The sequence below is a fragment of the Amphiprion ocellaris genome, chromosome 3, assembly GCF_022539595.1.
Source record: "Amphiprion ocellaris isolate individual 3 ecotype Okinawa chromosome 3, ASM2253959v1, whole genome shotgun sequence".
Lineage (NCBI taxonomy): Eukaryota > Metazoa > Chordata > Actinopteri > Pomacentridae > Amphiprion > Amphiprion ocellaris.
The window spans coordinates 17,913,501-17,939,821 of NC_072768.1; the positions used below are offsets into that span (position 1 = coordinate 17,913,501).

At 38.6% G+C, this 26,321-nt stretch overlaps 1 protein-coding gene across 1 annotated transcript in view; it reads right to left on the bottom strand.

The window, feature by feature from the left end:
* Positions 1–24,195, bottom strand: part of kcnq1.2 (potassium voltage-gated channel, KQT-like subfamily, member 1.2) — a 181,385-nt gene extending 157,190 nt beyond the window's left edge. The window contains exons 1-3 of the mRNA XM_055009487.1: positions 23,959–24,195; positions 21,362–22,044; positions 4,855–4,945 (exon numbers count right to left, since the gene is read on the bottom strand). Of these exons, the coding sequence (XP_054865462.1) occupies positions 4,855–4,945; positions 21,362–21,855 (585 nt within the window). The 5' untranslated portion in view covers positions 21,856–22,044; positions 23,959–24,195. The remainder of the gene's footprint in view (positions 1–4,854; positions 4,946–21,361; positions 22,045–23,958) is intronic.
* Positions 24,196–26,321: the final 2,126 nt, after the last annotated feature.

The following is a 26,321-nucleotide window of genomic DNA, read 5'->3' on the forward strand; positions in this document are numbered from 1 at the left end:
TGGCTGCTCCCTGACCGCCCCTTGTATGAAACCTAATACCATGAGCCCTGCTGCAATAACACAGCACCACAAGGCCTCAAAACAATGGCCTGTCAATCACACGCAGACACCATTCTGGCCGGGAAAAAAAAAAAAAAGTGTCGCTCTAGTGTCAGCGAAAAGAGCTTCCTTTTTTTTCCTTGCTCTAAATTTTCTGTTTGCCCATTATCATTAATTAACTATGTTTACAGCTTTAGATTTTGCGCTTCAGTCGCCTGGCCTGGGATTCCTACACCCCTCATTCATCAGCATGAATTGCTCATTTTCTGTCACCGAGTTAAAGACAAAGAACGAGGAAGATAAAGAGGCAGAATTGACAGAGACAGCCAGAAATGGTTCAGCAAATCTCTATAACATAGCCTGATAATCAGACTGAATTACCATTTGGTTTCACTGCATTCACTCAGTGAAGCCAAACAAATCGGAGGTGCAGGCTGGCATTCAGATGTCTGGCACCACGCTACCTACTGTATAACATCCAGTTCAGTTGAACTTGACCAACTGGCTGCAGCCTTATTGTTGGACAGTTTGAATAACAGATGAGGTTTTATCTGCACAAACGCTGCTTTGTAATCTGTTAGTGAACTTCTGATAGCTGCATCCTATATAACAAATCTAAGCCCTCATAAATTAATGGTGTTCATTTTGAATATACTGTATGTATTCTAGCAAATACAACTAGCAAATGGCTCTCACTAACATTCCCACAGACCAAAACAAGGGCACCAATCACAGAATACCAATTTATTGAGCTTAGTAATTATGACAGCTGGGTAAAATCTGAAAGTCAAAGGACCAAAGGAATTTGGGGAATTGGAAGAGCTTAGTCACAATAATTCCATAAAATGGGTCACCCAGATGTTGGGGTGTTTATGTACATGTATCCGAAACTGGCAACTATGTGTTTACTGAAAACAGCCGCCCGTTTGTGCAGCTATAATCTCATCAAGCGTATTCAAAAAGCTGCATGGGAATTACAGTATCAGATGAAAATGTGATTAGATTGCTTTATCTTTGTGTCCCACTACAAGGTAGTGCACACATTACACTCATTATACCGAAATGTAGCCGAACCTTATGAAGCTTTTGCAACTCACGGATGTTAGACAGCTCGATACAATAGTCTTGTTATCAATTTTGTATTTCACATGCTTCCTGAGTTATTTAATGTCTCCAGTATTACAAAGCAGTGATGTTTCTCCCTTCCAGGTAGCAGATAGCTGCTGCTGTTAGGTCAGTTTTATGTGGTTTTCTTATGAATATTATGGACTTTTCGTGGATTTTTAACATCAGCACACAGTTGTTGAACTAATTATGATTTATGGGTGTAATTACTGCAAACAAATTAAACAAGAACATTTAGAATAATATGTTGTGCCTAAGCTTTAAGTCCCACTGGTGTCATTCAAAATCAGTATTGTATTTTCAATGAAGCCATTTTCTCACTTTCAACAATGTTCCCATCAGATTTCAATTTAGTCCTTGTGGCCTGTAGATGTTATTTCAGAAAATTCAGAATAACTCCAAAAACAATATGATTAACCCTGTCTGACCATGGACGTAATGGAGGGTCATTGTTATGATTAGATGTAATCTGAAAAACTATGTCTATCGAGTTTTTTGGGATTTTAGTCAGTAGTTGTCTGGTTTTGTGTTGGGTGGATTCACTGCAACAAAATGTTTTTTTGGTTTTTTTTTTTTTTACAGTTTTTAGCTGTAATTTAAAAAAAATATTGTTGTTTAACAGATTTTCTTATTTTGTTAAATTACAGGTAAAATTATACAAAAACACATCCATTCACATGTTCACTGTGAAAAAAAATAAAAGGAATTTGTTCTTTGACAATATGTGACTGTAAAAGTTAACTGTTTTACGGTATTTAAATAAGCTAATATGTAGTTATTTTTACTGATATTCACCATTACTTTCACTGTCTTTACAATTATTGAACACTACAGTATTCTACCTTTTTGGCATGTTTTTTTTCCCCTAGCACTTTTTGCTGCAATATTATCAGATTTGCCAGATTTTTTATGAAGAGTTTTTAAAGTTTCATCAGATAACCACGATGCCCATGGCAGAGAAACACTGTAAACTGATGGAATACAATCGCACAGATTGAAATACTGTTTTAAAAAAGGAAGCAATGAGCAAGACCTTTGAGGATGACAATCACACGGAGAAGATCCATGTGACGTGTGTGTGACTGTGTGTGTGTGACTGTGTGTGTGTGTCTGTGTGTGTGACTGTGTGTGTCTGTGTGTCTCCTGCCCGACCTGACTAACTTTACTTTGGCAGCTGCCCTGAAGGCCAAATATCCTCAAGGACTAATGTCCCCTCTGCCATCCAAAACAAGCAGCTTGTGATTCACGGGTGTTAGCTAACCCTGAACTTTCTAAGTATAGCTACTACCACCAGTACACGCCACTGTGACACCACTCACACAGCTCCACCCCCCTCAAACACACTCACATAAACTGGCAAGTGCACACACACACACACACACACACACACACACACACACACACACACACACACACACACACACACACACACACACACACACACACACGCACACGATAAGGCATTATCGTATTTCACAATTAATACTGAACCATTATTTATGCACAAACACAAAGCCAGGTGTACAAACAAACAGGGTTCAACAATGACGAAAAGACAAACAGCCATTAATTTGGACGTTTACTTTATCAAAGTCCTTCTGGGGCTGATTACGGGTGTTTTTTTTGTAATAAAGCAACAACAGAAAAAAGAGGTGCATGAAGAGAAGGAGGGAAAGAGAGTTGGAGATAAGGATAAAGAGGAGTTGGCTCTTTCTTAGTATAACTAAATAAATAACTGTGATATACTAGTAGGTCTTCTAAGGGCACCGGCCAAAAGTTTAGGGAACACTGTGTCCAGCCTGTCCTCTGACTGCCACGGGACACGGGAGGTGGTACGTGAGAGCGTTTTTGTGAGTGTGTGTTTGTGCAGCCTTTGTGTAAGTATTTGTGTCAACGGTGTGCAGTAGCTATGTGTGTATTTATATTCAGTGTCCTGGTAGCAGATGGATGATGCAAGTTCTTTGTAGGGCTTCCAAACAGCAGCCATAATTTTCTCTACCAGTTGTAAGCCCTCGATTTATTGCATCACTTAGCAGCCTTAATAGCCTAATAAGCCCAGAAAAAAAGTCAATCTACCAGCAAGCATCAACAGGTACAGTCTGTGTGGAGCCAAATGATTCAACATAACAAGTGTCATCACGGATGGGCTGAAAAGACACACAGGGACGAATGCAACGCAGGCTGAGAAGTGTACGTAATGGTATGTGCAATAACTGAAAGTCATTAGTCTTGTTGAGATTTGTGATATCTTTACACTGAGCTGTAAGATGGCGGTTAGAATCCCTCCCAGCCAAGATCTTATATTACCATCATGTGGACAACAGCGGGTACTGCAGAGGAGCTATATGTGCTTTACACCAGTCATCTGTCACTCTTTAATCCTGTACCTCTAAAATAAATAAATAAATAAATGTTCTAAGAAAAATTGTTTGATTGTCAAGTAAGCATCGCTTAAACTCATGATCTCAGTGTAACAGTGATTATGGGAGAGCTGTCATAGCTGCTCAATCAGTTATATAAGTTAAATGAAAATAACTAAATTCTGTGACCCAATATTTCAAAGTTTTCTACATGTTTTGAATTGTATTATTGTGACATGCAGCTACACATGGTTCAGAATCTATCACTAGTTAACTTCTGAACTATAATTTTTATTGTTGATGTGAGCTCATGGATGGGACTTTTTATGACAGCTTAACTTTTTCATTAATGAGGGACTATCCGATCTACATATTCTGTAAATAAATAAACATGATGAGAAATAATAGTGAATAATTCAGGCTTTTACCTTTAATAGTTACAGAGATGTCATCACTCAAACATAACCTCAAAATGGACAGTTTTATCTCCCAATGTATTTGATATATCAAGAAAAAAATTTACAGATATCTTTATGAATGTGCAATAAAAATTTAAGGCAAACCAGAGGTGGTAGAGCAAAAATTGTTCTAAAAATTTTTTTTAGAATGATTTGGTATGGAATGACCGCTTCATGAACTGTCATCATGTTTTCTTCTGAATGATAGTATCAGCAATATGGTCTTTTTTTTCAAAGTCAGCTTTACTGTCAGTTCTTCATTATGTACATGACATACCAGGGATCAAAATTATGTTACTCTCTCTTTGTGCAACAGTAGACATTAAATAAACACTTAGAAGGTTCTGAGATTTTATATATATATATATGTGTGTGTGTGTGTGTGTGTGTGTGTGTGTGTGTGTGTGTGTGTGTGTGTGTGTGTGTGTGTGTGTGTGTGTGTGTGTGTGTGTATGTAAATTTAGAAATATAATGTACAAAATAAGATTCAGAGAGGCAAAAATTAAGTAAATTAAAACTAGAAAGCAAAAATCAGGTAAACTAAGAACAAAGGAAGCAAAACTACAACTAAGCAATTTTTTAAAAAATTCTCATTGATTTACAAAACTTGTTCACCTCACATCATTTTAGCATAACTCCACCAAATGCTGGCTGGAAGAGAGGTGTATTTATGTAGGATAGATGAAAACATACACGTGGATGTGCAGGGCCTTTAAGCTAGAACTGATTATTCTGTTAACATGATTCAGTAACTATTTATTTTTAGTTTATGTAACCTTGTACTTTGCCTACAATACATGAGCGATACATAAATCTTGAATTTATGATATAAAACAGTGTTTCAGATGTACGAGTCCGGTAAAACTACTCACCATCCAGAAGAGGGTTCCAGTGGCAAAGTCTGCATATTGTTCTATAGTGGACAGGACACTGAAGATTAGACACACCAGGACCATGAGGAAGCTGCACAGAGGAACACAGTGCATCCAGTCAATCCTCACTGTTCACCATATATCTAATCACTGTTTCTGTAGTGAAAAATAACAAAAAATACTTAGCAAATATAGGAATCCTTCTGAAAATCTGATCCTAATTTATCACTTTGTTGCATTGAAATGCAAAACTAATAAACTATTACAAATCAGATATGACAGAAAACCTGAGTGTAAAAAAATTAATAAAATAAAGCGATGGAATATTCAGAATTTAGTTGCTGAATGGTTATGCCTTGACTTCAAAAGATGCATATCAGAATATAATTATAATGCTTGCTACAAAATATGAAACAAGCCCTTTGGAAACCAGCAGTTCAACAAAGTTTAAGGTACTTTGTCTCTGTTTTTCTTTTCGTCATCAATCTGCTTGTATTAACAGCTGACAGGATGTTTCCACGTCTCCTAGCAACATTCCGACAAGACTGTCCATCTGTCGGTGCACATACATCGTCTACAAACATAGCCTTGAGAGCTGAACATCCACGAGCCTAAATGAGGGTCGAGGGAGAAGAAAAGGCACGAGAGAGACGGATGGTGGAAAGATGGGATTAAAGTGACGGCAGAAAGCCAAGGAGGGAATGGGTGAGGAGAAGTACAGCTGCAACTAACAATTATTATTTTGATTATCAATTCATCCCAACAAAAAGTGAACCAATCTTTTCCCCAAAAGTTTCCAGAGCCCATAGTGACATATTAAATCTGCTTGTTTTGTCCAAAGACATTCAGTTTACAGTCATGGATTTAAAAAAGAAGCAATGTTTCACATTGGGGAAGGAAAAACAGAGAAAGTTTTTGCTTGGAAATTGACTGACATTTTTGGGGGGGGATTAAAATGGTTCAAAATCAATCAATTAATAGGGTTTTGTTTTTTTTTTTTACATCTGTTGAGGAAAATGAAAAAAACATAGCAAAGAAGAAGATAAAATAAATTAAAACAGAAAGAATAGAAACATCCTGCTGATTATTGGACAGATAACTCTCAATATACTGAATATTTTTTGAAAATACACCATTAAAATACATAATTAAAATGAGTCCTAAAGACACCATTGATAGCCTGCCACTTATTTATTATTTCATTTATACGGCTTTAAAAAATACATTACATATCATGTGGACAGTTCAGTAAATACTCAAAATACTTAGACTTAGTTTCATTCACTTGAGAGAATTCCATCAACTGTACTGTTCATTTACCTATTCATTTATTCATTTACATTTTTTTAAACGGGCTCATAACACGCTTTGCCTGGTCTTTCCTGGCCCAACAGGATTAAGACCAGAGCCAGTTGTGTGCATTTTCACCATGCCAGAAATAATCCTTGAAACGCATCTTTTAAGTGCTTTTCCATGACATCGTATGAGTGTTTGCATGCACATCGTCACGGTCAAACACACCACAGTGGGTGCATTACGATACTGTGTACTACAAGCGGGATTACACGCCATATGCCGGAAAGGTTATGCAAGTCCCTGTTGTTTATTATTATTCATGTAGCAGAATGCAAAACTATACATACTGCAGCTGAATGGAGAGACTACCCAGTTCACTGAGGCCCGCAAACTGTAGATCTCATTCTACTTTTTTATATCCTGAAAGAGACATTTAACATGAAATCACTCATCCATGTGAGCCACATCAATATATACTGTGCACTCACATGTTTCAGTGAATTTAAATAAAGTCAAGTGAAGGTCATGCTCATCTTTGGTACGTCAAGTGGTCAAATGGGCTTAACTCAAAGTAGGGTAATGAACAGGAAGACTCTTAAAGAAGGATTCAACTTAAACGTACAACATATTGGCCAGATGGGACAGTGATTTTGTTCTATGGGGATTACTGCTCACCAACGTGCACACATACACGGACATACACATCTCTTTGACCCCTTCCAGCTCTGTTTAAAACACAAATGTTCAAAAATTGCAGTATAATACTCAGAGTGTACTCTTGAACCTATAAGGAAGTCAGTCGAGATTGAGCACGATGTCCGGCCCTGGACATATGGGACTGAATGATTTGAGATGCGTATGACAACTAAAAACTAAGCTTTGAGTCAATCCTTTCCTACGTAGGGTGCATGTTTTTACAAAAAGCAATAGATTCTGTATTCAGGACAACATGTAAAGTAAAATGAGAACAGGGTGGGTCCCGCAGATGACATTAAAATAGTCATAAGTTGAAGCTCTAAAGGCAGTCTTATTGCTAAATTTACAACTCACATTTCAAGAAATTACGATATAAATACATATTTCAAGACTTACAGTACATTCTGTATCAGTGTTCTTAAAACGTCCAAAAACGACATCATACTATTTAATCCCTGACAAAACACCAGTGCCATTTTGGGGATTTTCCTTAATTACGTAGCTTGCTTTTTCTAAAATAAACAGTGATAAACAACTCTTCAATAAACCAGGGAAACTCAGCAGCCACACTTACATCATCTTATAGGTTATTAGTGGTTTCATTCACTCTGTACAGAGTACAGAGTGTACAGAGCCAACGTTTGTAATCTGACAGCTCTCTCTCTCTCTACTTATTAGTCTGCTGATCCTCACGCCAACATTTTCTACTGCAATTGCCACATCAGCTCAACCTCCTCTCTCTTATGTATTTATTTGGGGTTGTTTACATGGCAAAAATCTGATGGCAATGCCTGCCATCTCTGAATTTTGCGGATGACGGCTTGTTCAGCAGGCAAACTTTCCTTGTGAAATCCCCAGATCTGCCAGTGATTTTTCATCAAAATAAAAACTTCTACTCTTATTAGATAATATGTGGCAAGACCTACAGGGTCAGTCTACAAAAAAGGGAATCTCATCTGAAAACCACTGTGGTGTGTATTTCAGTATATCTTTAATCCGATGTTTGCAGCGGCTGGCGAACGGAAATAACATTTGGTGTTACGTTGATGCCAGAGCTCCAGGTAGCGGCATTACCAGACTTTCTGGAAGGGAAAGACCATACAGAGGGACAGGTTAAGAGGAGGGCAGGTCAAGTCAACTGAAAACCCATTTCCCTTCTGTTGAATCTTATTAAGATCAGCTTAAATATGATGTCATATAGATATAACATCATGTAGGTCGTTGTCAAGGTCATGTAATCTGTGTGTTTTCTGTCAGTGCAAGAAACATTTGTTCTGTTTTGGAAGGATAACAGTGCAATGCAATAAACCCACATTCCACATATTGTGCCAGCAGTGAGATGTATCCTGCACTCTACTGCAGTCAGTTCTGTATTTAAAGTCCCTCTGGAGTCCTTGATTAAATCCCTAAAAACTCATCTCTGTGTATTAAAGTTACATATTCAGAGTTTTTTTTGCATGAAAATACAGGAGGTCCTCAGTTAACGACGTCCTTGACCTACGGCGTTTCGTCGTTACATCTGTCATATTTACAGGCGGGTCCTTGGTTTACGACGTACAGTGCTTTGTCGTTACTTGGAACTAGTGCTACAAGACGGCTTTGTTTACATTCGCCGGTTGTACGCCCCCTTGGATTGTGTGGCATTCATGACTTTTCCAAAGAACTGATCGATATCGTGATGTACGCAACAACTTTGTTTACATTTTTGCCATAACGTGATGCACCTACCAGCTTTGTTTACATTTTCGCCAGAGTTCCAACTTGCGCCGAAAACCGACTTACGTCAATCTGTAGGAATGGAACTCCAATGTAAATCGAGGACTCTCTGTAATCACTTCCTGTCTTAAATTGGCTTAAATGGTACTCTACACCGCTGCCTCCTCTGGATCTACGAAATCCCTGCCTCTCTCCACTTACTGCAACTCAAGCACATCAGCTCACCTACAATTCTGCTCAAATACTGTAAAATTACTCTACACTGCACAATGGTAAATTCTAATATTGGAGATATTCTGCCATACATGTGCAATACAGAAACCAGTTCTAAGGAATAATAATGATACAGATAGTCCCACCTTGATAAGTTTTAGACCATCATCAGTATGCAGTCTCAATGTGGAAATGCTCCACCTTGGTGCTGACTGCTTATTTCATTCATGATGCATATAGAACATCGTGTGGACGTGTTAAAAAGTTAACTCAATTTTCACCGGATGGGGTCCTTCACGCAACTAATTTAAACAATATATTAACGTAAAGGAAATCTAAAAATTCCTTAAGACCAACTCAATATCAGCAGACAAAATCTCGCTTGTACTGGTATGATTAGAAAATGGTTAACTGCAGCCAGTCGTGCACAAAAAGTATTTGTTCTGTTCAAGTGATGACAAATTCTCAGACAGCGAGTTAATCCACAGCCTCCTCAGGTGTGGCTTTAAAGGACAATGATCAGACAGCGTGACCAGTACACAGACAGTCCTGTTTCTCAAAAGGTTCTCTTGACACATAAAAAGTTCCCAAGATTAAACTAAACAACATAAAACACACACACCTAATGAAAACTACTACCAAGCCCATTACTGTTAACTTTTAAGGTGATAAAGTGTTGAGAGATAGTGGTAGACACAGTGATTTCGCAGTTTCCTAATGTCATAGTCTCAGGTTCTGTGGGAGATGTCTGCTGCAGACAGGACGGGGTCACTCACAACCATTAGGCAGCCTTATTTAGCCAGGCCAAAACCCCTGGGATCTGATTAAAACAAAACAGCTGGGGCTTTAGAGAGTATTATTGACTGCAGATCTGTCCAGTGTTACTAAAATAAATACAGCACAGAGTCACACTCAATCAGCAGCGAAACTAAAGCAATATAAGCTTAGGAATCATCACCCACATACAGGGACAATGTCATCTCAAAGTGTGATTGACAAGATCACATATTATTGTGCTTAAAATAATGTAAGCACAATAATATGTAGCAGACAAACATACACTTGTGTGTACATTGTGCCCATACCATAGATTGCACTGCATGCACACACACAAAAAAATCATACACCCTATCAAGTGAAAAATAAACAGCTTTGAGTGTAAAAAAAGTTAAGCAAATGAAGTTTTTCTAATAGTTCCCGATGGCCTGTTATTCGCTTTGATTCAGTTTCCTTTATTCTGCAAGCAGGCTCATCCCCAGTTAGTGTCTGTAGTCACAACTAAGTTAAAAATTACCAGACAAAATATACAAAAAATGAGGACTATAGTGTCAGTCGACAAGCGGCACAAGTAGCATATTCAAAGGTAAAAGTACTGTATCCAATTTAGAATCATATAAAATTATTGATATCAGGCAAATATTTTTATCTGGGAAGCACAAATGTTAAAAATAAATAGATTTCCTTTAGGTAACGGATTATTAAAACTGCCAACAGTTAATATCGTGCTGATCAACTAATCAGCTGATTGAAAACTGTGGACCATTACTGGCTGGTTCTTTAAATATACACTGATCAGCCACAAGATAAAAAGCACTGACCGATAAAGTGAAGGACACTGATTGTCTCTTCACAATGTGATGTTCCGCTGGGAAACCTTGGGTCTTGGCTTTCATTTGGATGTTACTTTGACACATTACACTGGTCTAAACATTGGTCTCGGACAAGCACACACCCTGAGGGCAGAAGCAATCTGAGGGCAGCAGCTTCTCCCAGTAAAACAATGAACCCTGTCAGACTGCAAAAACTGCTCACTAATGGTTCGAGGAATATGGCTAAAAGCCCAAAGCATTGCCCCGACCACCAAACCCCATAGATCCCGTCCACAGCACCCAAAGGATCCGCAGCTAACATCCTGATGCCAGACACCACAGGACCTCCTCCCACAGATGTCCTGTGTTGAATGTTGTGGCTGATTGATGTAATTTATCAATACAGATGGTGCTACAGGTAGAATGCTGGATGAGCACTCCCTACAAATACATTGTAATTAAAATGTTTAATGATATCTTAACCTTAGACTCTTTTAATCTCATTCCACACAGCAGGAGATATCAGGTTGTGCAATCGTAAGTCTACTGACACAATTATCTAGCTAAGTGCTGACCTCCCTTTGACCTGCATCTGAATGCTTGTGTTACTCCTGAATCTTTATCCGTACAGAAAGTATACATAGCCAGCTCAGTTATCAATCGATTTTATCTCATCTTTAAGAAAAGCAGTAAACAGCAAAGTTGTATCTTATCTTATCTTAATTAACCAGATACATATCAGCTGTGTATCAGTGTAGACTGAGTTACGTTTGCTTGTACTACATTTTTTCTGTCCTTCCATCAAAATTGGTCCAGATTCCCGACAATCTGCAACTAAACCCCCACAATTGGAATCAAACGCTTTTGGATGTAGATCATGAAAACAGTAAGAAGCATCACATGCCAGCATTTGCCCCTTTTTGTATAGCTGAGTTTGCGAGTAAAGGCAAGTCGATGGGTCATCAGGTAGACATATTCTAAATAACTGATGTTATTGATGTAAACCACCTCCAAATTCTCTTTACGGGCACCTACACACTCAACACTACCCTCAAAAGCAAAAAAAACAACAACAAACAAACAAAAAACAGGAGTTTTGTGCGACAATCCACTCTTTGAAACCTGAAAGGGCTCTCTGCTGCTCATCAAAGCAAGTCACCTCCACCATCAAACAATGGAGACATAGCTCCATCACCACACATATGTTCAACACAACAGGGCCATTAATATGCAAATCAAAACTAGTGAGCTAACAATTTCACTCACGCTAACTACCATTCTGCTTTCATAACTCTCTAGGTCCAATACTACCTAAAACCTAAGCCCAGAGATTATACAGTTTCATAATCGGCACATCCAAAGATTATATTTTGCGTCTGCAAAGCTAATCATAACCCAACAGCACTTTTCTGTGCTTTCACTAGTATATCCCTTCAAATCAAAAACAAAAAAGAAAGAAAAGTCATTGGAACAACATCTTAAGACATTATAACGTCTGCCTTTTAGATCCTACATCTCTTTACCTCGACCTAAACCCTCCCTTTCTTCTGAGTCACGGCCATGCAGGCCCAAACCCAATGACCACATTCATGGACTCGCATTCTTTGTCTGAGGAAATTACTCACAGTTTATAGAGTGGTGATGTTCGATGCAGGGTTACCACGAGAAGCTCGAACGCATATTAAAAAGAAGCATGGAAGAGGCAACCACCCTTAACTTTATAAGAAAAAGAACTTTGCATGGAAGTAGCTAACTGGTGATTCATTGCCTGGACAGTGTGTGTTTGTCCTATGATGGCACAATGATGAAATATACCTTCCCCTTAGTGCTTTGGTCATAAAGAAAGTTAAAAATATGATGAAATGTCCCAAATTCACTAAAGTATAACACATGCTCAGATGTTGTCATGGTAACTCAATATGTAATTTCACATGTTGCAGCTTCTCACCCTCATTTGAGTCTGTGAGAGTTTGTGATCAGGCGTTAGGTTGGACCATAGACTGTATAATACAGACGGACGTAGCGCTTGACTCCAAAAATGAAGCCTACCCAGAAGTCTCAAAAACTTGCAGTATCATTCCGTCCACCACGGGTAATGGCTCCAAAAAACCCTGGCTCCATAGACCCCAATTCTACAGGAAAAACTTGAACTCTATAGACTGCTTTTCTACTGCTCGGGATTTTTTTTTTCCGTTAGTTTTCATGGTCAAAATGAGAGATCAGGCGGCCGATTTGAAAATAAATCAATATTGAATTTTATATAAAATTTAAGTTTTACAAAGTCGGGGGCGTAGTTACTTGATTGACAGTCTGGTCTGGAATGATTGACAGGTCAGGCAGCCGAGACGCTCATTCGCCGTAAATTCTCTTCTCCTCGTTTGGATTTAATTCTGATATAATAACTGTTGGTTTATTTATCGATGGAGGAGCAGAACATTTTCCACAGAAAGCTTTCTGCCCGTTGGCTTGTTTTAACCAGTTTTCTACCTTCGGCTGATTCTACTAGCAGACACTGAAAGGACTCAGTAAGTAAATGTTTATTTTCTTATTGGTGCCACTTTTAATGCACTTTATGTGCAGCTTTAGTGTCAGATATAATATGTGCAATGCATTCTAGAAGTTGGTGGAGGTTATTTCTGCGTGTGTTGTTGAGTTTAGCTCCACTTTTGGAGGCTAACGTTGCTAGCAGCAGCGTCGGCAAACAGCAGAAGCTGGTAAATATGGGCGGGACAGAGAGTCCTCGGCTCTCAGTCAGTCTGACCAATCACTGTTCTCTGGCTCGGCCCTCTGACAATTCTTCTGTATCTGGCTCCAAAAATCAAAGATGGCAACCAGGAAGTAGCAAATCCTGGCTTCATTTTCTCAGTGCAGAACCCAATGGATGACATCACGGTAGCTACGTCCCTCTTTATTATACAGTCTATGGGTTGGACGTTGGGTTTGGGTCATATTGGCACTAACTGTAAGACCAGCCATGTTTTCGAGGACCTTCTAAAAGCTTTTCCCACAAATTGAAAGTCAAAGACCCTGTTGTTCTCCAGCTAACCTGAGAAGCAATTTTAATGGCCATAATTGAAGATATAAGGGGGAATATTGTGATGATGAATTCCTCATAATCAAGCATGATAAAACTACATTAGTTTTGTTGGAGATAAGAAACAACATCTCCAGTTAGCCACTAATATGAATCAAAGCTTTTTTTGTTTTTATTATTTTGTTCCTAGAACATACCTTCTTTCAGGCTAGTAGAAAGAAAACCTAAAAAAAACACTTTTAGGTGTTTATTTTTATTATTACTTGTCTGTTTGGACCCACAGATTTGTATTGCAATGCATATCTTGGAAAGCTGTTTTTTCAATATGAGTTTGTTCTCAAACTTTGATCCAGAAATCCCCACTTAAGTAGAATCTACATACACATTTATTTCTGTCTACATTCTGAGGGCTTTACAGAGAAGTTTGTCATTATTCAGTCAGATTTATGTTCGTTACTTAAACATACAAAAATTGATTTCTTAATGGCTGCAGTGAGTAACAGTAACAGTATTTCCTGGTTTATGGAGTGACAAAAAAGTGCAATCATCTCCTCTGTAAAAACCTTTGACTCTAATATGTCAACAAAATGAAACAAGAATTTTCAACCTGGCTTTATCCAGTATTTAGGTTTCAGTTCTAAAAAATATATGTAAATTAGTACATATTTAAGGATTCAAGGTTATCTATTGTCATGACAGCTCACATATTCACATACTGTGGCATGAAATTAGTAGTTGTAAGCCAATGAAATAAATAAAAATAAGGAAATTACAAAGCAGTATAAACAATATACACAAGTGGTTACCAATGGCAAACAGATAAATAAATAGGCATGTTTGCAGAAACTCTACTATGAGGTAGATGAGGTAACCACAAGGAACCCAATCTGCACATTTTAACATAAAATATCTGAATATTTATAACCCTAATCCAATTACCTGTAGAGCCCTAGTTAAAAGTATTTCATTATAATGCATTTTTTATATACATATACATTTTTTTTTAAATGCTGTTGCAATAAAGTAGTCTGTTTGAGACGGTAATGGCAGTGCTATCAGCTGCAGCGTGAGCAGAAGGCCTGCTTTCTCTTAGTTCTGGAAATAAACCTCTTCATTCTGAGATTGCTTTTTGGGAATGACATGACATACGAACTTGTGACTAAAATCAGCACAAACTTGAAACCAAGAGCACGGAAACTGCCATCAGTGCTGCAGAGCATGGTCAGACACACAGCAGCCCTCCACAACCCTCTTAACTGACCCCCCTCCGATCCATCTATGGAAGGGCTTAGGGTGGATTACACCACATCAGCCACCAGCCACAAACATGGATATTCCATCCTGGCTTAGTTATCATCTTGTGCACCAAGTACTTGGAAAATAGATAAAAAAATCTCCTCAGAATTTGGAGGGCAAGATAAAAAAAAAAGAAGCAAACAGTTGAAAACCACGCATTTAGCTCCTCTGTTTAGTTAAGCGGTCGACTGACACATCGCTGAAAATAATGCAGTGAAAACATGCTTTGTCCACTTAGAGCACTTGGATGTAGCTGCAAAGAAGCTACGAATTCTAAAACCTGGTTGCTTCACACACATGTTCAGTCCAGCAGCACAGACAACGATGGGTTGTTCAAATCATCACATTTTTAGAACAATTTCTGCTTCTGAAATTTTAATAGCATAATAATAACAGTTATTATTACTATAATAATAATAATAATAATAATAATAATAATAATAATAATAATAATAATAATAATAATAATAATAATAATGTGGACATTTGTAAGGATTTTTGTGACCTTTTAGCTTGATATATCAAAAATTTTCCATTGTTGTCTTATTTTCAAAAATCGTCCCTTTACCTACTTTTATACAGTTTTTTTGCTCACCCTAATTTGAGCGTTTGTTTGGATGACAATATCCCAGGGAATATTAAATCCTCATATTTGTACTGTTAGTTCTAATCACCATTGATTCACAATCTGCGATACTGGTAATATCGGTAAGTAGATCTTTTATTTTCTGATTGTGGTTGATTCGAAGTATTTAAATGGTAAATACTTGATATTTAATGTCAATAAATGTCTGTCAGCACACAGTAACAAAAAACATGATAATGCAGAAGTCAAATAGTGGTATTTTCTAAACCACGTGTATTTGCATGTCACAATACTACATACAAAACATATAAAATACTTTTTAACATGACATACTTGGTCACAAAAATAAAAAGGAAATAATTATATTGAACTTTCAGAACAGATTGAGCGGGGATGACAAATTGTACCATAAAAACTAAAGTATTGCTGGTTTGTCCAGTCCAAGAAGTTTTGAAATGTTTCTCAAAATTGGGAATTATCACTGCATTAGGTCATTAGGATGACATCATCATATTATAAGCAGGACCAAATGCACAGATCTGTTGGGATAGTGGCGTTTTTCTTGTGGGACATTGTCATATGTTGACATGTATTTAATGGTAATCACATGCACTTATGTGAGCAAGACAGTAGTGGTAAAATTTATTCTCGTGTTTATTTGGATCAAAATGGATCCTCTTACTTCATGTTTCATTGGGAATAAACTTGTCCTTCAAGTCACAAGCTGGACTCTGCGCAGAAAGTTTAAGTGTGAGTAAATGTGTATTTATAGTGACTGCTAATGAGTTTACTTTGAAGCATCTCTAGTAGGACAATGTAATGAGCTGAATATGTGATGTCTGAAATGACTGAAAGTTATAAAAATGATTCTCTTTGTAATATTTAGAGGACCATTTTGAAAATCCAAAACTCAGTTCTACTTGGAATAGGCTAGATTTGTTTATTGTATGTTGTCATACCTGCCCAATCAGTTTTTCAATTTAAATAAAAATAACTTGCTAATTTTTGTATTCTATATGTTTTGTGTGGTATCGTTGTGACATACAACCACATATGGTTCAGAAAACTGGCACATTCAGTGTACAGGTTTTGGTGGCATTTTGGCACTACAATTTCATTTCTACTGCTAAATGTATATCTACTGCATACTGATTTGGTAAAAGTTATATTTTTTAGGTTCAGTTCTGTAGTTGAACTGTTATGGTTCGAGTCAGGAAGACAAAGAAGTCCAACAAAAGGGTACAAGCCATGAAATATCCACTGGTATGATCTGTCTTTTATGTAAAAAGTCAGCATTACAAAATAATTGCTGGTGTACATAACTTGCTAGTGTGAAACAGAAGTGACCCACACAGTTCACTTGATTCAGCCGGTAATCTCTTGTAAGCAGATATTCAACAACAGGTTTTCTTTCTGCCCATTCCACATGGATGGCGGAGAAAGCCTGCATGCTGAGGACTCTGCAGCCATTTCAATAATCTGTACAGATATAAAAGCACATAACAGAACCAAGTATTCCAGACAACATCTGGCCCATTGTGTTTTCACGAGGATAAGCAGGTCCCATTCTTTCTCTGCCGCAAAATGGTTGTGGTATAATAATAGCAAAAATTGCCCTCATCATATAGGAACATTTTACATACCGGTGAATATAAAAATTTAAGGTTGTGCAGTAAGTTGATCTTCCTGCCTCTTACTGTTTTGGTTCAATGCTTTTGAACACAATTCTCTCTTTTCTTCTCAAGCTAAGAAACTAAACAGTTAGACTTTGGAGGACCAAGAGGTATGGCTGTAATCTGCTTGCGGTCTGAGAAGGGCATTTAGGAATCATGACGACATACATGTTTATTCCCTTTGGTTACGTAAAAGCCTCAGAGGGAGTGACCAAAACATGGATGGGATCATTGCTCCAGGTTGTCTGTATGCTGGAGAGTCTGCATGCCATTGCATAAGGCTCTTTTCTAACACATGTCCACGTATGCTGTCCCGAGTCCAAGGGATTTCTACCCACTCTGACTAACTCTGCCATCACTGGCATGGCATATGCGTGCATGTTTGCATTGAATAAATATACCATTTTATATATACAGATATTTTATACATTTTTCCAATATTGTCTGTTTTAATTTTTCTGCTTTCCACCATTAAAGGGAGAGAGAATGCTCTTTAGTAAACCATAAACAAAGTCTGCAACTTAAACTGTTACTACTTCAGTTTCATTAAATTATTTCCTTCTTAATTAGTTTTTGCAATTAAATAATTCAATAATGATAGATATTGTGTGCACAATTTCTCTTCAACCAGAGAAATTAAGGAAAAATGCAACAAGCAAATAATAAAATGTCAAAACTTATTTTTAGATCATTGCAAAGACTCGGAAGATACACACTAAATATTTTCATCTGTTTCAAATGAGTTTTTCGGATTGGTTCGACACCTTTTAAAGAAAAAAAAACTGTTCTCTATGATTATTCAAAGTCAATTATTTGTATGTAATATTCACGCAAGCATACATTCATCTGCAAGAAATGACTATCCTGTAGATGATGTGTTATCCTATTATAGTGCCTGCTGATTGGACAGATGTTCTGACCAGCCAGGTGGAGCGTTGATAGGGCATTTTTAGATATGTTAGCCTGTATGAGACAATATGTTTCCGAATTTACCATCATCGTATCATGCAATCCAACTACATTTGTGCATCTGTGTATGCTTGTGTTTTGGTAGATGCTGAATTGCTGAACTTGCTGATCCTTGCTCCAGCACAACAGAGGCACCGGATGAATTAAGTAACCACCTGTGCGTGCGGTGTGTTAGTTGTGTGTATGTCATCTCAACGCAGAGTAGGGCTATTAGAGCTGACCTATTAGGGCTGTCATGAGTGCTGCACACAGCTCCTGCCAATCTCTAAAGAGGCCAGGAGAATAGATGGCCCCCAGCGATAGCCACTGACAAGTAAGAGTTACTTAAAGGAGTGTCAGTGGGGATCAGTCAGAAGGGTTTAATATTGAATGAAAGACAGGCTCAGGTTCCCTCTCTTCTATTAAGGCAGAACATTAGAGCTTCAATTACTGCTGGAAAGGATTACCAGCAATTCAGGGCACAGAACACACATGCATACAGTAGAGAAAATCTTTGCAGTGTTTCTGTTCATCTTTTGACAGACTAAGGTGAGATTTTAATGAGACAGACTAATCCTCCTTCTCCTTAAGCACAATTACACACACAATTATTTTTAATTTCGCCTCAACCAGGTAGTTTTCGTATAATCCTTCTGACAGACAAATGATTATTCGTGGCTTCAGCTGTCTAACTGCTGAGTCATAACCCAAAAGTGAGATAGTGTGCCGAGCGTGTAGACACATAAACTGATGACATATACAGGTGACCAAATAATTTTTTAAGGTTCATCATTAGCTGTAACTTTTTTCAATTTTTCTCAGGATGAAGGAGATACTGCTGAAACATGGATAAAGCGCCCTCCTAAAGCATGTTAACAGTAGATGTTTATTGTACTTTTTGTTTTGAAAGGTACTATTTATTAGTGCTAAGCATGCATCAATCCATCCATCATCTATACACCGCTTAATCCTCATTAGAGTCACAGGGTGGGGGGGTTGGAGTCTATCGCAGCTGACTTATGGTGAAGGACACCGTGGACAGGTTGCCAGTCTATCACAGGGCTACATATAGAGACAACCAAGGACACTCACATTCACACCTACGGACAATTGAGAATCACCAGTTAACCTCGGCATGTTTTTGGACTGGTGGAGGAAGTTGGAGTACCCGGAGAAAACTCACGCCTGCACGGGGAGAACATGCAAACTCCATGCAGAAAGATCCCGGGAAAGCCGGGACGTGAACCGGGGATTAGTGCTAAACAATGAATCCAAATATCAAGTGCAATGAATTTAGACTACTGTTCAAAAGTTTGGGGTCAGCCAGACAATTTCATGTTTTCCATGAAAACTCACACTTTTATTCATGTTCTAACATAATTGCACAAGGGTTTTCTAATCATCAATTACCCTTTCAACGTGACTTTCTAACACAATGTAGCATTAGAACACATTAGAAGCACATTGACAATGTCTAGACTGTATTTCTGATTAATTTAATGTTATCTTCATTTAAAAACTTCTTTTAAAAACAAGGACATTTCTAAGTGACCTCAAACTTTTGAACAGTAGTGTATGTATAAAAAGGTAAAAGATGTCACAACATGCATTATTATCAATATATATAAATAAAGCATTCTGCTACTACAGAGGTGCTCTGAAGTATAAATCATTATTCTCCAGATGTAAGAGAACCTGCCTGTTGGTGCAAAATGCAGCACATCATACATCATCATGTTCATCGTATTCTTTTTCAGTGGAAAGGAGATGCAAAATTCACCATTCCCGCTAAAATACTGTATAAGATTCCAACATCTGTCAAAACAATATGATATTTTTGCACATCAGTTAGCCCTACTATACATATAAATATCAACTTCTCCTAAGTGTTAACATACTTTAGGAGGATATTCTGTGCATACACACAAATGTAGAGAAAACAAAAATGTCACAGCTAATGTTGCGAAAAAAAGGTCAGCTGCAATCATCTGTATGATAATAAATAGCCCTTTCTACAATATATGGTTCATTATATTATAACGTTTGCATAGAAATGTCTTTAACTTAGAAGCCATCATTACATGAACTTTGGTGATGAGTTGGCTAAATGTGCTGCAGTTCTTTGGCTCCTGGGGCACTTCTTTAAATTAATTATTTTACCGCTCGGTGCTCTAGTTAATTGCCATGGCAAAGACCTACTTAAACACAACGTGGTATTTGGCACCTTTCAGCCAATTAATGGTCCACTTCATGATGCATGTGTAACTATAGCAGCAGCAGCAGCAGCGACTAATCCTCCTGACACACGAGAGCTGGCAACAGACAGGACAGCATGCTTTTACTGCCCCCAAACCATACATGACCATGAGGAAATGAAAACAGGGAAATGCCGTCTGCTGTGGCTTTTGTAAGTGCAGCGAAATTAAGCTTTAAAACCATGAACTTTGTCACATCAATACTGTCATTACTGAACAATGCGTCTTTTTGTGAAAAAGAACATCTCTTCTTTGTGATCATTCGGCTGAATGTAAACAGAGTTCAGTGGAAGCTTTTCTGTTGAACTTCTATCATAATCATTCATATTTTCATCCAATCTAGTCTAAATCCATGTGCTCAGGGCTTACTATGACTACAGTGTGAGATACTTGAGAGCCAGTCTCTCACGTTAGAGAAGTATTCTTGACCACAGTTGTATTTTTATGTTGTTGCTTTTTGCATTTTTATATTTTTTCACCTACTCACTATTTTTTCCCAGGATTTCCTCCATTCAAATAATGGAGAATAAATGAAACATAAGGTGAGAATCAGATGATTAGCACCTGCAATAGAATACAGTAAATGTTTCATGCATAAGGTTGCTGATTTGCTGACACTATGCAAGAGGAGAAAAGACCAAGTTAATCAGGGCCAGAGGTGTGGCTGTCCAGATCACGCTGACCTGACCTGCTTCTGTTGGGTTTACTTAAAAACAATCGCAGACGGCTTGCAGGCCACACACACCTCTCCTTCTGTTACTGGGAACCAGAACCTAACACTGGAAGGAACAGCACTAGATGTAATTAACGAGAGAGCGACTGGAGCTACAGAAGAAACACGGCACAGAGACGGCTTGTCTGTTCACTGACTTTCTGACTGCTGCTCACACTGACATGTAGGTTTTGACACCGTGATCAATCAAGCATTTGATTACAAGACTCTTTTCAATGTGCCAGAGTGTCTATATGCTGGATAAATCTCATGAAGGCTGATGTTTTGTTTAAATAAATGCTGTAAACCTTTGGACTGTGTTAAGGGAGATTGTGTTTTTGAGCGCTCCTAATTCTGTATTTACTATAATTCAGTCATTTGTGCCAAATAAAAGCTTGTTAACCTCTAATGTAGGGTCACCTGCAAGGATGTCTACTCACTCTGCTACTGAGGTCTTTGAAATCAGCATACACAGAACTGAAGAGGTACTCACACAAGGAAGTGGTAGAGGAAGCATTTTAGTCCAGCAGGTCTCTCTAAGAAGTTGTAAACATCCCCCTGCATGCTAGTCTTGATGTACGGGCTCTGGAATTCCTTTTGATGATGACGCAGCCAGCTCGAGCGAGGAAGAGGTGGCGGGACAGAGATGACAGAGGGCTGGCTCTCTATGATCTGCAGCGCCGGGTCCTTTGTGTCCGCTGGCGGACAGCAGGGAATGCCTGATCCATTATTCACCGCTGTGGGGTCCAGTTCCAGTGAAACAGGAGAGTAGTGGCTTCTGTCAGGTGCAGGAGCCCGTACAGCAATGCTACTGGTCATACTGCCAGTGGAGGTTGCAAGGTTAGCGTCCACCTCCTGATCCAGGCTGAGCCTCGTGCTGGCGTATCCATTGGGACTGTAGTGTATGAAGGAACTCCCCAGCCTGTTGCCGAAGTCCTGTTGCACGTGGCACGTTGTGTGAAAGGAGCGTGTCCGTCTTTCCCCCATGTTGCCCCGTAGGATGGTCCAGCTCAGAGAGGCCTGACGGGGGACTTAAAAGTCTCTGAAAGTCCTGTTTTTCTGACCAAGGCTCGAGTAGAAGGAAAAAGTCCAGCAGGGTAAGAACTCTAGCTAGGCATGGCTAGCTACCTGCTGCAGAGAAGAGCTCTCTCTGCTGGGCTGCATGTGAATCCATACCTGCAGTGGAAGAAGCGGAGATAGTGTGACTGAAAGCAAGCCGTGCCCTCCACTAGCATGCCACTTGTTATCTTCGAATTGGTCATAGAAAAACACAAGATTTGGCCACTGTGAAGCTCAGTTTGATGATCCAGTTGCTCTGCTTTTACACAAGCAACTGCAATGTGCCTCCTTTTTACCTGCATCAAATGGGACTAATGTACTTCTAGCAGCAAATGGATGAAGACTGCAGAACACTTGATGAATGAATTTCTAGACTGTACTACTGTAACAAGTGGCTTTCAAGCATGTCAGAGCAATTTTGTCACTATTGAAATATCATCATATTAGAATCTGGCAAATGTGGGCCTGTGTCGATAACACTGATTCAAATCAGAACTTTTCACTGTGTTACAATAGTTGTAGTTCTTGCTCTAAAATATCTCTACATAAGGCAAAAATGTAGGAATTTTAAGTTTATGAAGCTAAAAAGAGAAAGAACAGAAAGCAGATTGTCAGAAGAAATCATGGTGATATCTCTATAGACTTTTGCAAATGGTTAAAGGCTATATATTACTGTTACTTGTAATCTGTGACCATAGTACATGTGGAACAGACATGTGGCAGTAACAGGTCAACACACTAGCCCATATCCACCGGATTTTCTACTGCAAAAACTGCCTCCTGTTGTCCTTTAATGGATTTCAAACCCCCTCCACTCTTCCATTCAGTACTGTAAAACTAATGCGCATTCTGCTTTCATTAAAAAAATATAAAATAGTTCAGTGTGGTCTGCTGGCTACAACAGATTTTAAGCAACTCCTGTTACAATGTGACCTTCCTTTAATGGTTACACAAACCACGTCACATCGCAGAAGCTTAATCAACGCGCAACCAGGCAAAAATTAGACTGATTGAGGCTGCGGATAGTTGCAGCCATGTGTTTGACTGTTTTGCAGCTTCTCTTTCACGCTTCTGTCAGCTTTTTGTTCTTTACAGTCACAGTCAGAACACGGTTAAAGGCGAGCAAATTATTTAAAGATGCACACTAATTCACTACTAAAAAACAAAACAATGTCTGCTACAGAAAACCATGCACGTTACCACCTCAACCCCAAATTCTCCACACTTTTGCAAATTCCAAAACTTGCATTGAGAATATGTTGAATGAAGAAAACCAATTAACTGAGTCCAGGTAAAAAAATAAAATAAAATAACTATAGCTTTAACAACATTAGATCCAGAAAAGCAGATAGTTACTGTGCAGAATGAGGTGCAAATCAGGTACATATACTAAATATTTTCGTAACATAAAACCTGCTAATGGCAAAGAACCTGTAACTAAGTCAGGGCGGCCTGACAGCGTAACAAAAACACTTTCCATCTGCCAAATCAAAGCACCTCTACCCCTTCCTGCCTCATGTACAATTAATCAGTAGGTGGTTTAAAGTCTTCTCTGGAAAGAAACTGAACCAGGTAGTGTGATAGATGGCTGGCTGTTACCTAAAAGGACTGGAAAGAAAAGTCACATAGGACCAAAGAGATAGGCTAATTAGACTACTGTGGATGAAGTGATGACAGGATGCTGGAAAAAAGTTTCTACCTTTAAAACAGCACAATCATGAGGCACAATGAACTGTCAGACATGCATAAGCGGCTGTGGGACTCAGTTACACAGCATTGTCCATCAAACTGAACCAAGCCTCCGCAGGGGATCTATAACTCAGGTTAAAGGGCAGCATGTGGGGTGAACATTTTCCATCTCACTTTCCCTCTATTTATCTGCAAAATTTAACTCTTGATAAAAAATAAACACGGGTTGGGATCTGTTTCATGACGCTGCATAATGAAACCAAATGTTGTGTCAATATTTGCGTCAATGAATGCCACTAGCTGATGAGTCGTTAAAAATTAAAAATGTCAGTCAAATCTTACCTTTCACTTCAAAATCGCACCCCAACTTGCTATCGGCGGAAAATTCCCCTCTGAAACAAGACAAGTTCTTCCCGCGTTTCTGTTTTTCACAAAAACAAATTCCAGTGCTGCTCTTAGTTAATTACATCAATTACAAATGACCCCCAGCGCTCAGAAACACAGGTAACATCGAAAATGCAGTGAAAGCACGAGTGCTTCATCGGCTGCTTCCTGCAGGTCCGCAGCCTTTGAAGTGCATCGCAGCCTGTGGTCGGACGAGTGGTGCGTTCAGGGCTTATGGGAAATCCCCAAAGCAAGTTAACAGCAAAGTGGTACCCCGGCGATCTTCTGTTATAGCTCACTAGCCAATTTGAAGAATGATTTACTTTTACCATGTATGTGAAAAATATACACTACTGTTCAAACGTTTGGGGTCACCAGACAATTTCATGTTTTCCATGGAAACTCACACTTTTCTAATCATCAATTAGCCTTTCAACACCATTAGCTAACACAATGTACTATTAGAACACAGGAGTGATGGTTGCTGGAAATGGGCCTCTGCACCCCTATGTAGATATTCCATTAAAAATCAGTCGTTTCCAGCTAGAATAGTCATTTACAATAGACATAACAATGTCTAGACTGTATTTCTGATTAATTTAATGTTATCTCCATAGGAAAAAAAAATGCTTTTCTTTCAATAATAAGGATATTTCTAAGTGACCCCAAACTTTTGAATGGTAGTGTAATTTTTTACAGCAAAAATGTAATTTATTTTTCTAAATTAACTTAGTAACTTCTACGAATTTGCAATATTATGCACCCAAACTGTAAAATATTTGATATTATGTGTTTTATATCAAACAATGAATTTAATTCCTGATTATTCCACTTTTTAAAGATTCAATCTATCTGATCAATCAAATGTCAGAATATAGTGAAATACATCAATCACAAGTTGTCAGATTCCAAAGTGACGCCTTCAAATTTATGTCCAAACACCTAAAACTATCTGTTTTTGCTTCCTCTAAACAAAGCTCTGCTCACATTTAGTTAATCACCAAAAGACCACATGTTGCTGGCATATTTAGGCTGTGTCTATCATGAACTTGGCAAGGATATATTACTATGCAAACCGTTGTAGACCCCAGGTTTTAAAGGACCCCAAATGCCTTAGATTTCATAATCCTTAATACAGTTGCATTAAATCAAATTACCAATGCAGACAGAGTGTTACAGAACTCCTGGTTTCAGGTGTCGGGTGAAAGGTAAAGTCCCTAAAAGGGTTTATACAGCCGTTAATTTAGGCATGGTTTCCTCAGTGAAGATTAAACTGATTCTATGTATTTTTAATATGACAGCATGAGTGAAGAATATAAAGCTTTCCTGAAAAGACAAACAAATGTGCAACCTGTAATGCAGTGTGGGAAGGTAAATTGCATAAATTGACATCATTTATATTCAGCTTGTTGATGGCCATGCTGGCTTTTTACAGCAGAAGAAATTAGTTTGACTACTACTAACTTCACAAACTTACCCTTTATGCACAATCTTCTGTTTTTAAGCTCGGTCTGATTAATTTCATTTTCATCCCTTTGTACATACTTGAATAACATTCAAACGGTTCTTTTAAAATAGTAAATTGCCTGTGATAATCAACACGTTGTTGATGTCGTGCGGTCAAACAAGACCGTGCTTATGAAGCATAGCCACTGAGCAAATTTGGGGACTTGTGACAACCAGACTACGGTTTTACGAGTGGGTCTTGAACGCAGCGCATGTTTTGAAGGCAGCAGCTGGTGGAGGGTCACGGTCGCGCGCTTACAGATAGAGCACCAGCCTGTGAGAGAAGACAAATAGGGTGACCAAGTGTCCCGCTTTGTGCGGAACTGCACAGCATTTTCATCCCTTTTTCCACGTCCCACCCATTGAGACGCTGTCCCGCATTTTGATTGGCAGCTATAATTTTCAAAAGTTAAAACTCTAAAGGACAGATGCTGGGAGTTTTATTTTTTATCTGGCTTTTTTCTATGTTCGTCAAACAGCGCAGATATGCGATCACGACCAGATTAACCTGTCAGTGTCTTGCTGCCGCACCTTGTTGTCAGCTGCCGTAAATTGTGCCAGTCGCGACCGGTCGCGACACACCGCAAAGCAGACACAAACACTAAACTATGGATTTTGGCGGAGATAATGGAAAGTACAGCAAAGAAGAGGAGATGCAGCTTCAACAAAGACTGGGAAACTACATATCACTGGGTGAAGCTAGTGATGGCTGATCGAGGTTTTGTTGAAGCTTCGACACTTCATTCAAAACATGGTTCATTACTCGAGGCCTCAATGACACACAGTGCTCGAGTAGGACATCTAGTGGTCAATAA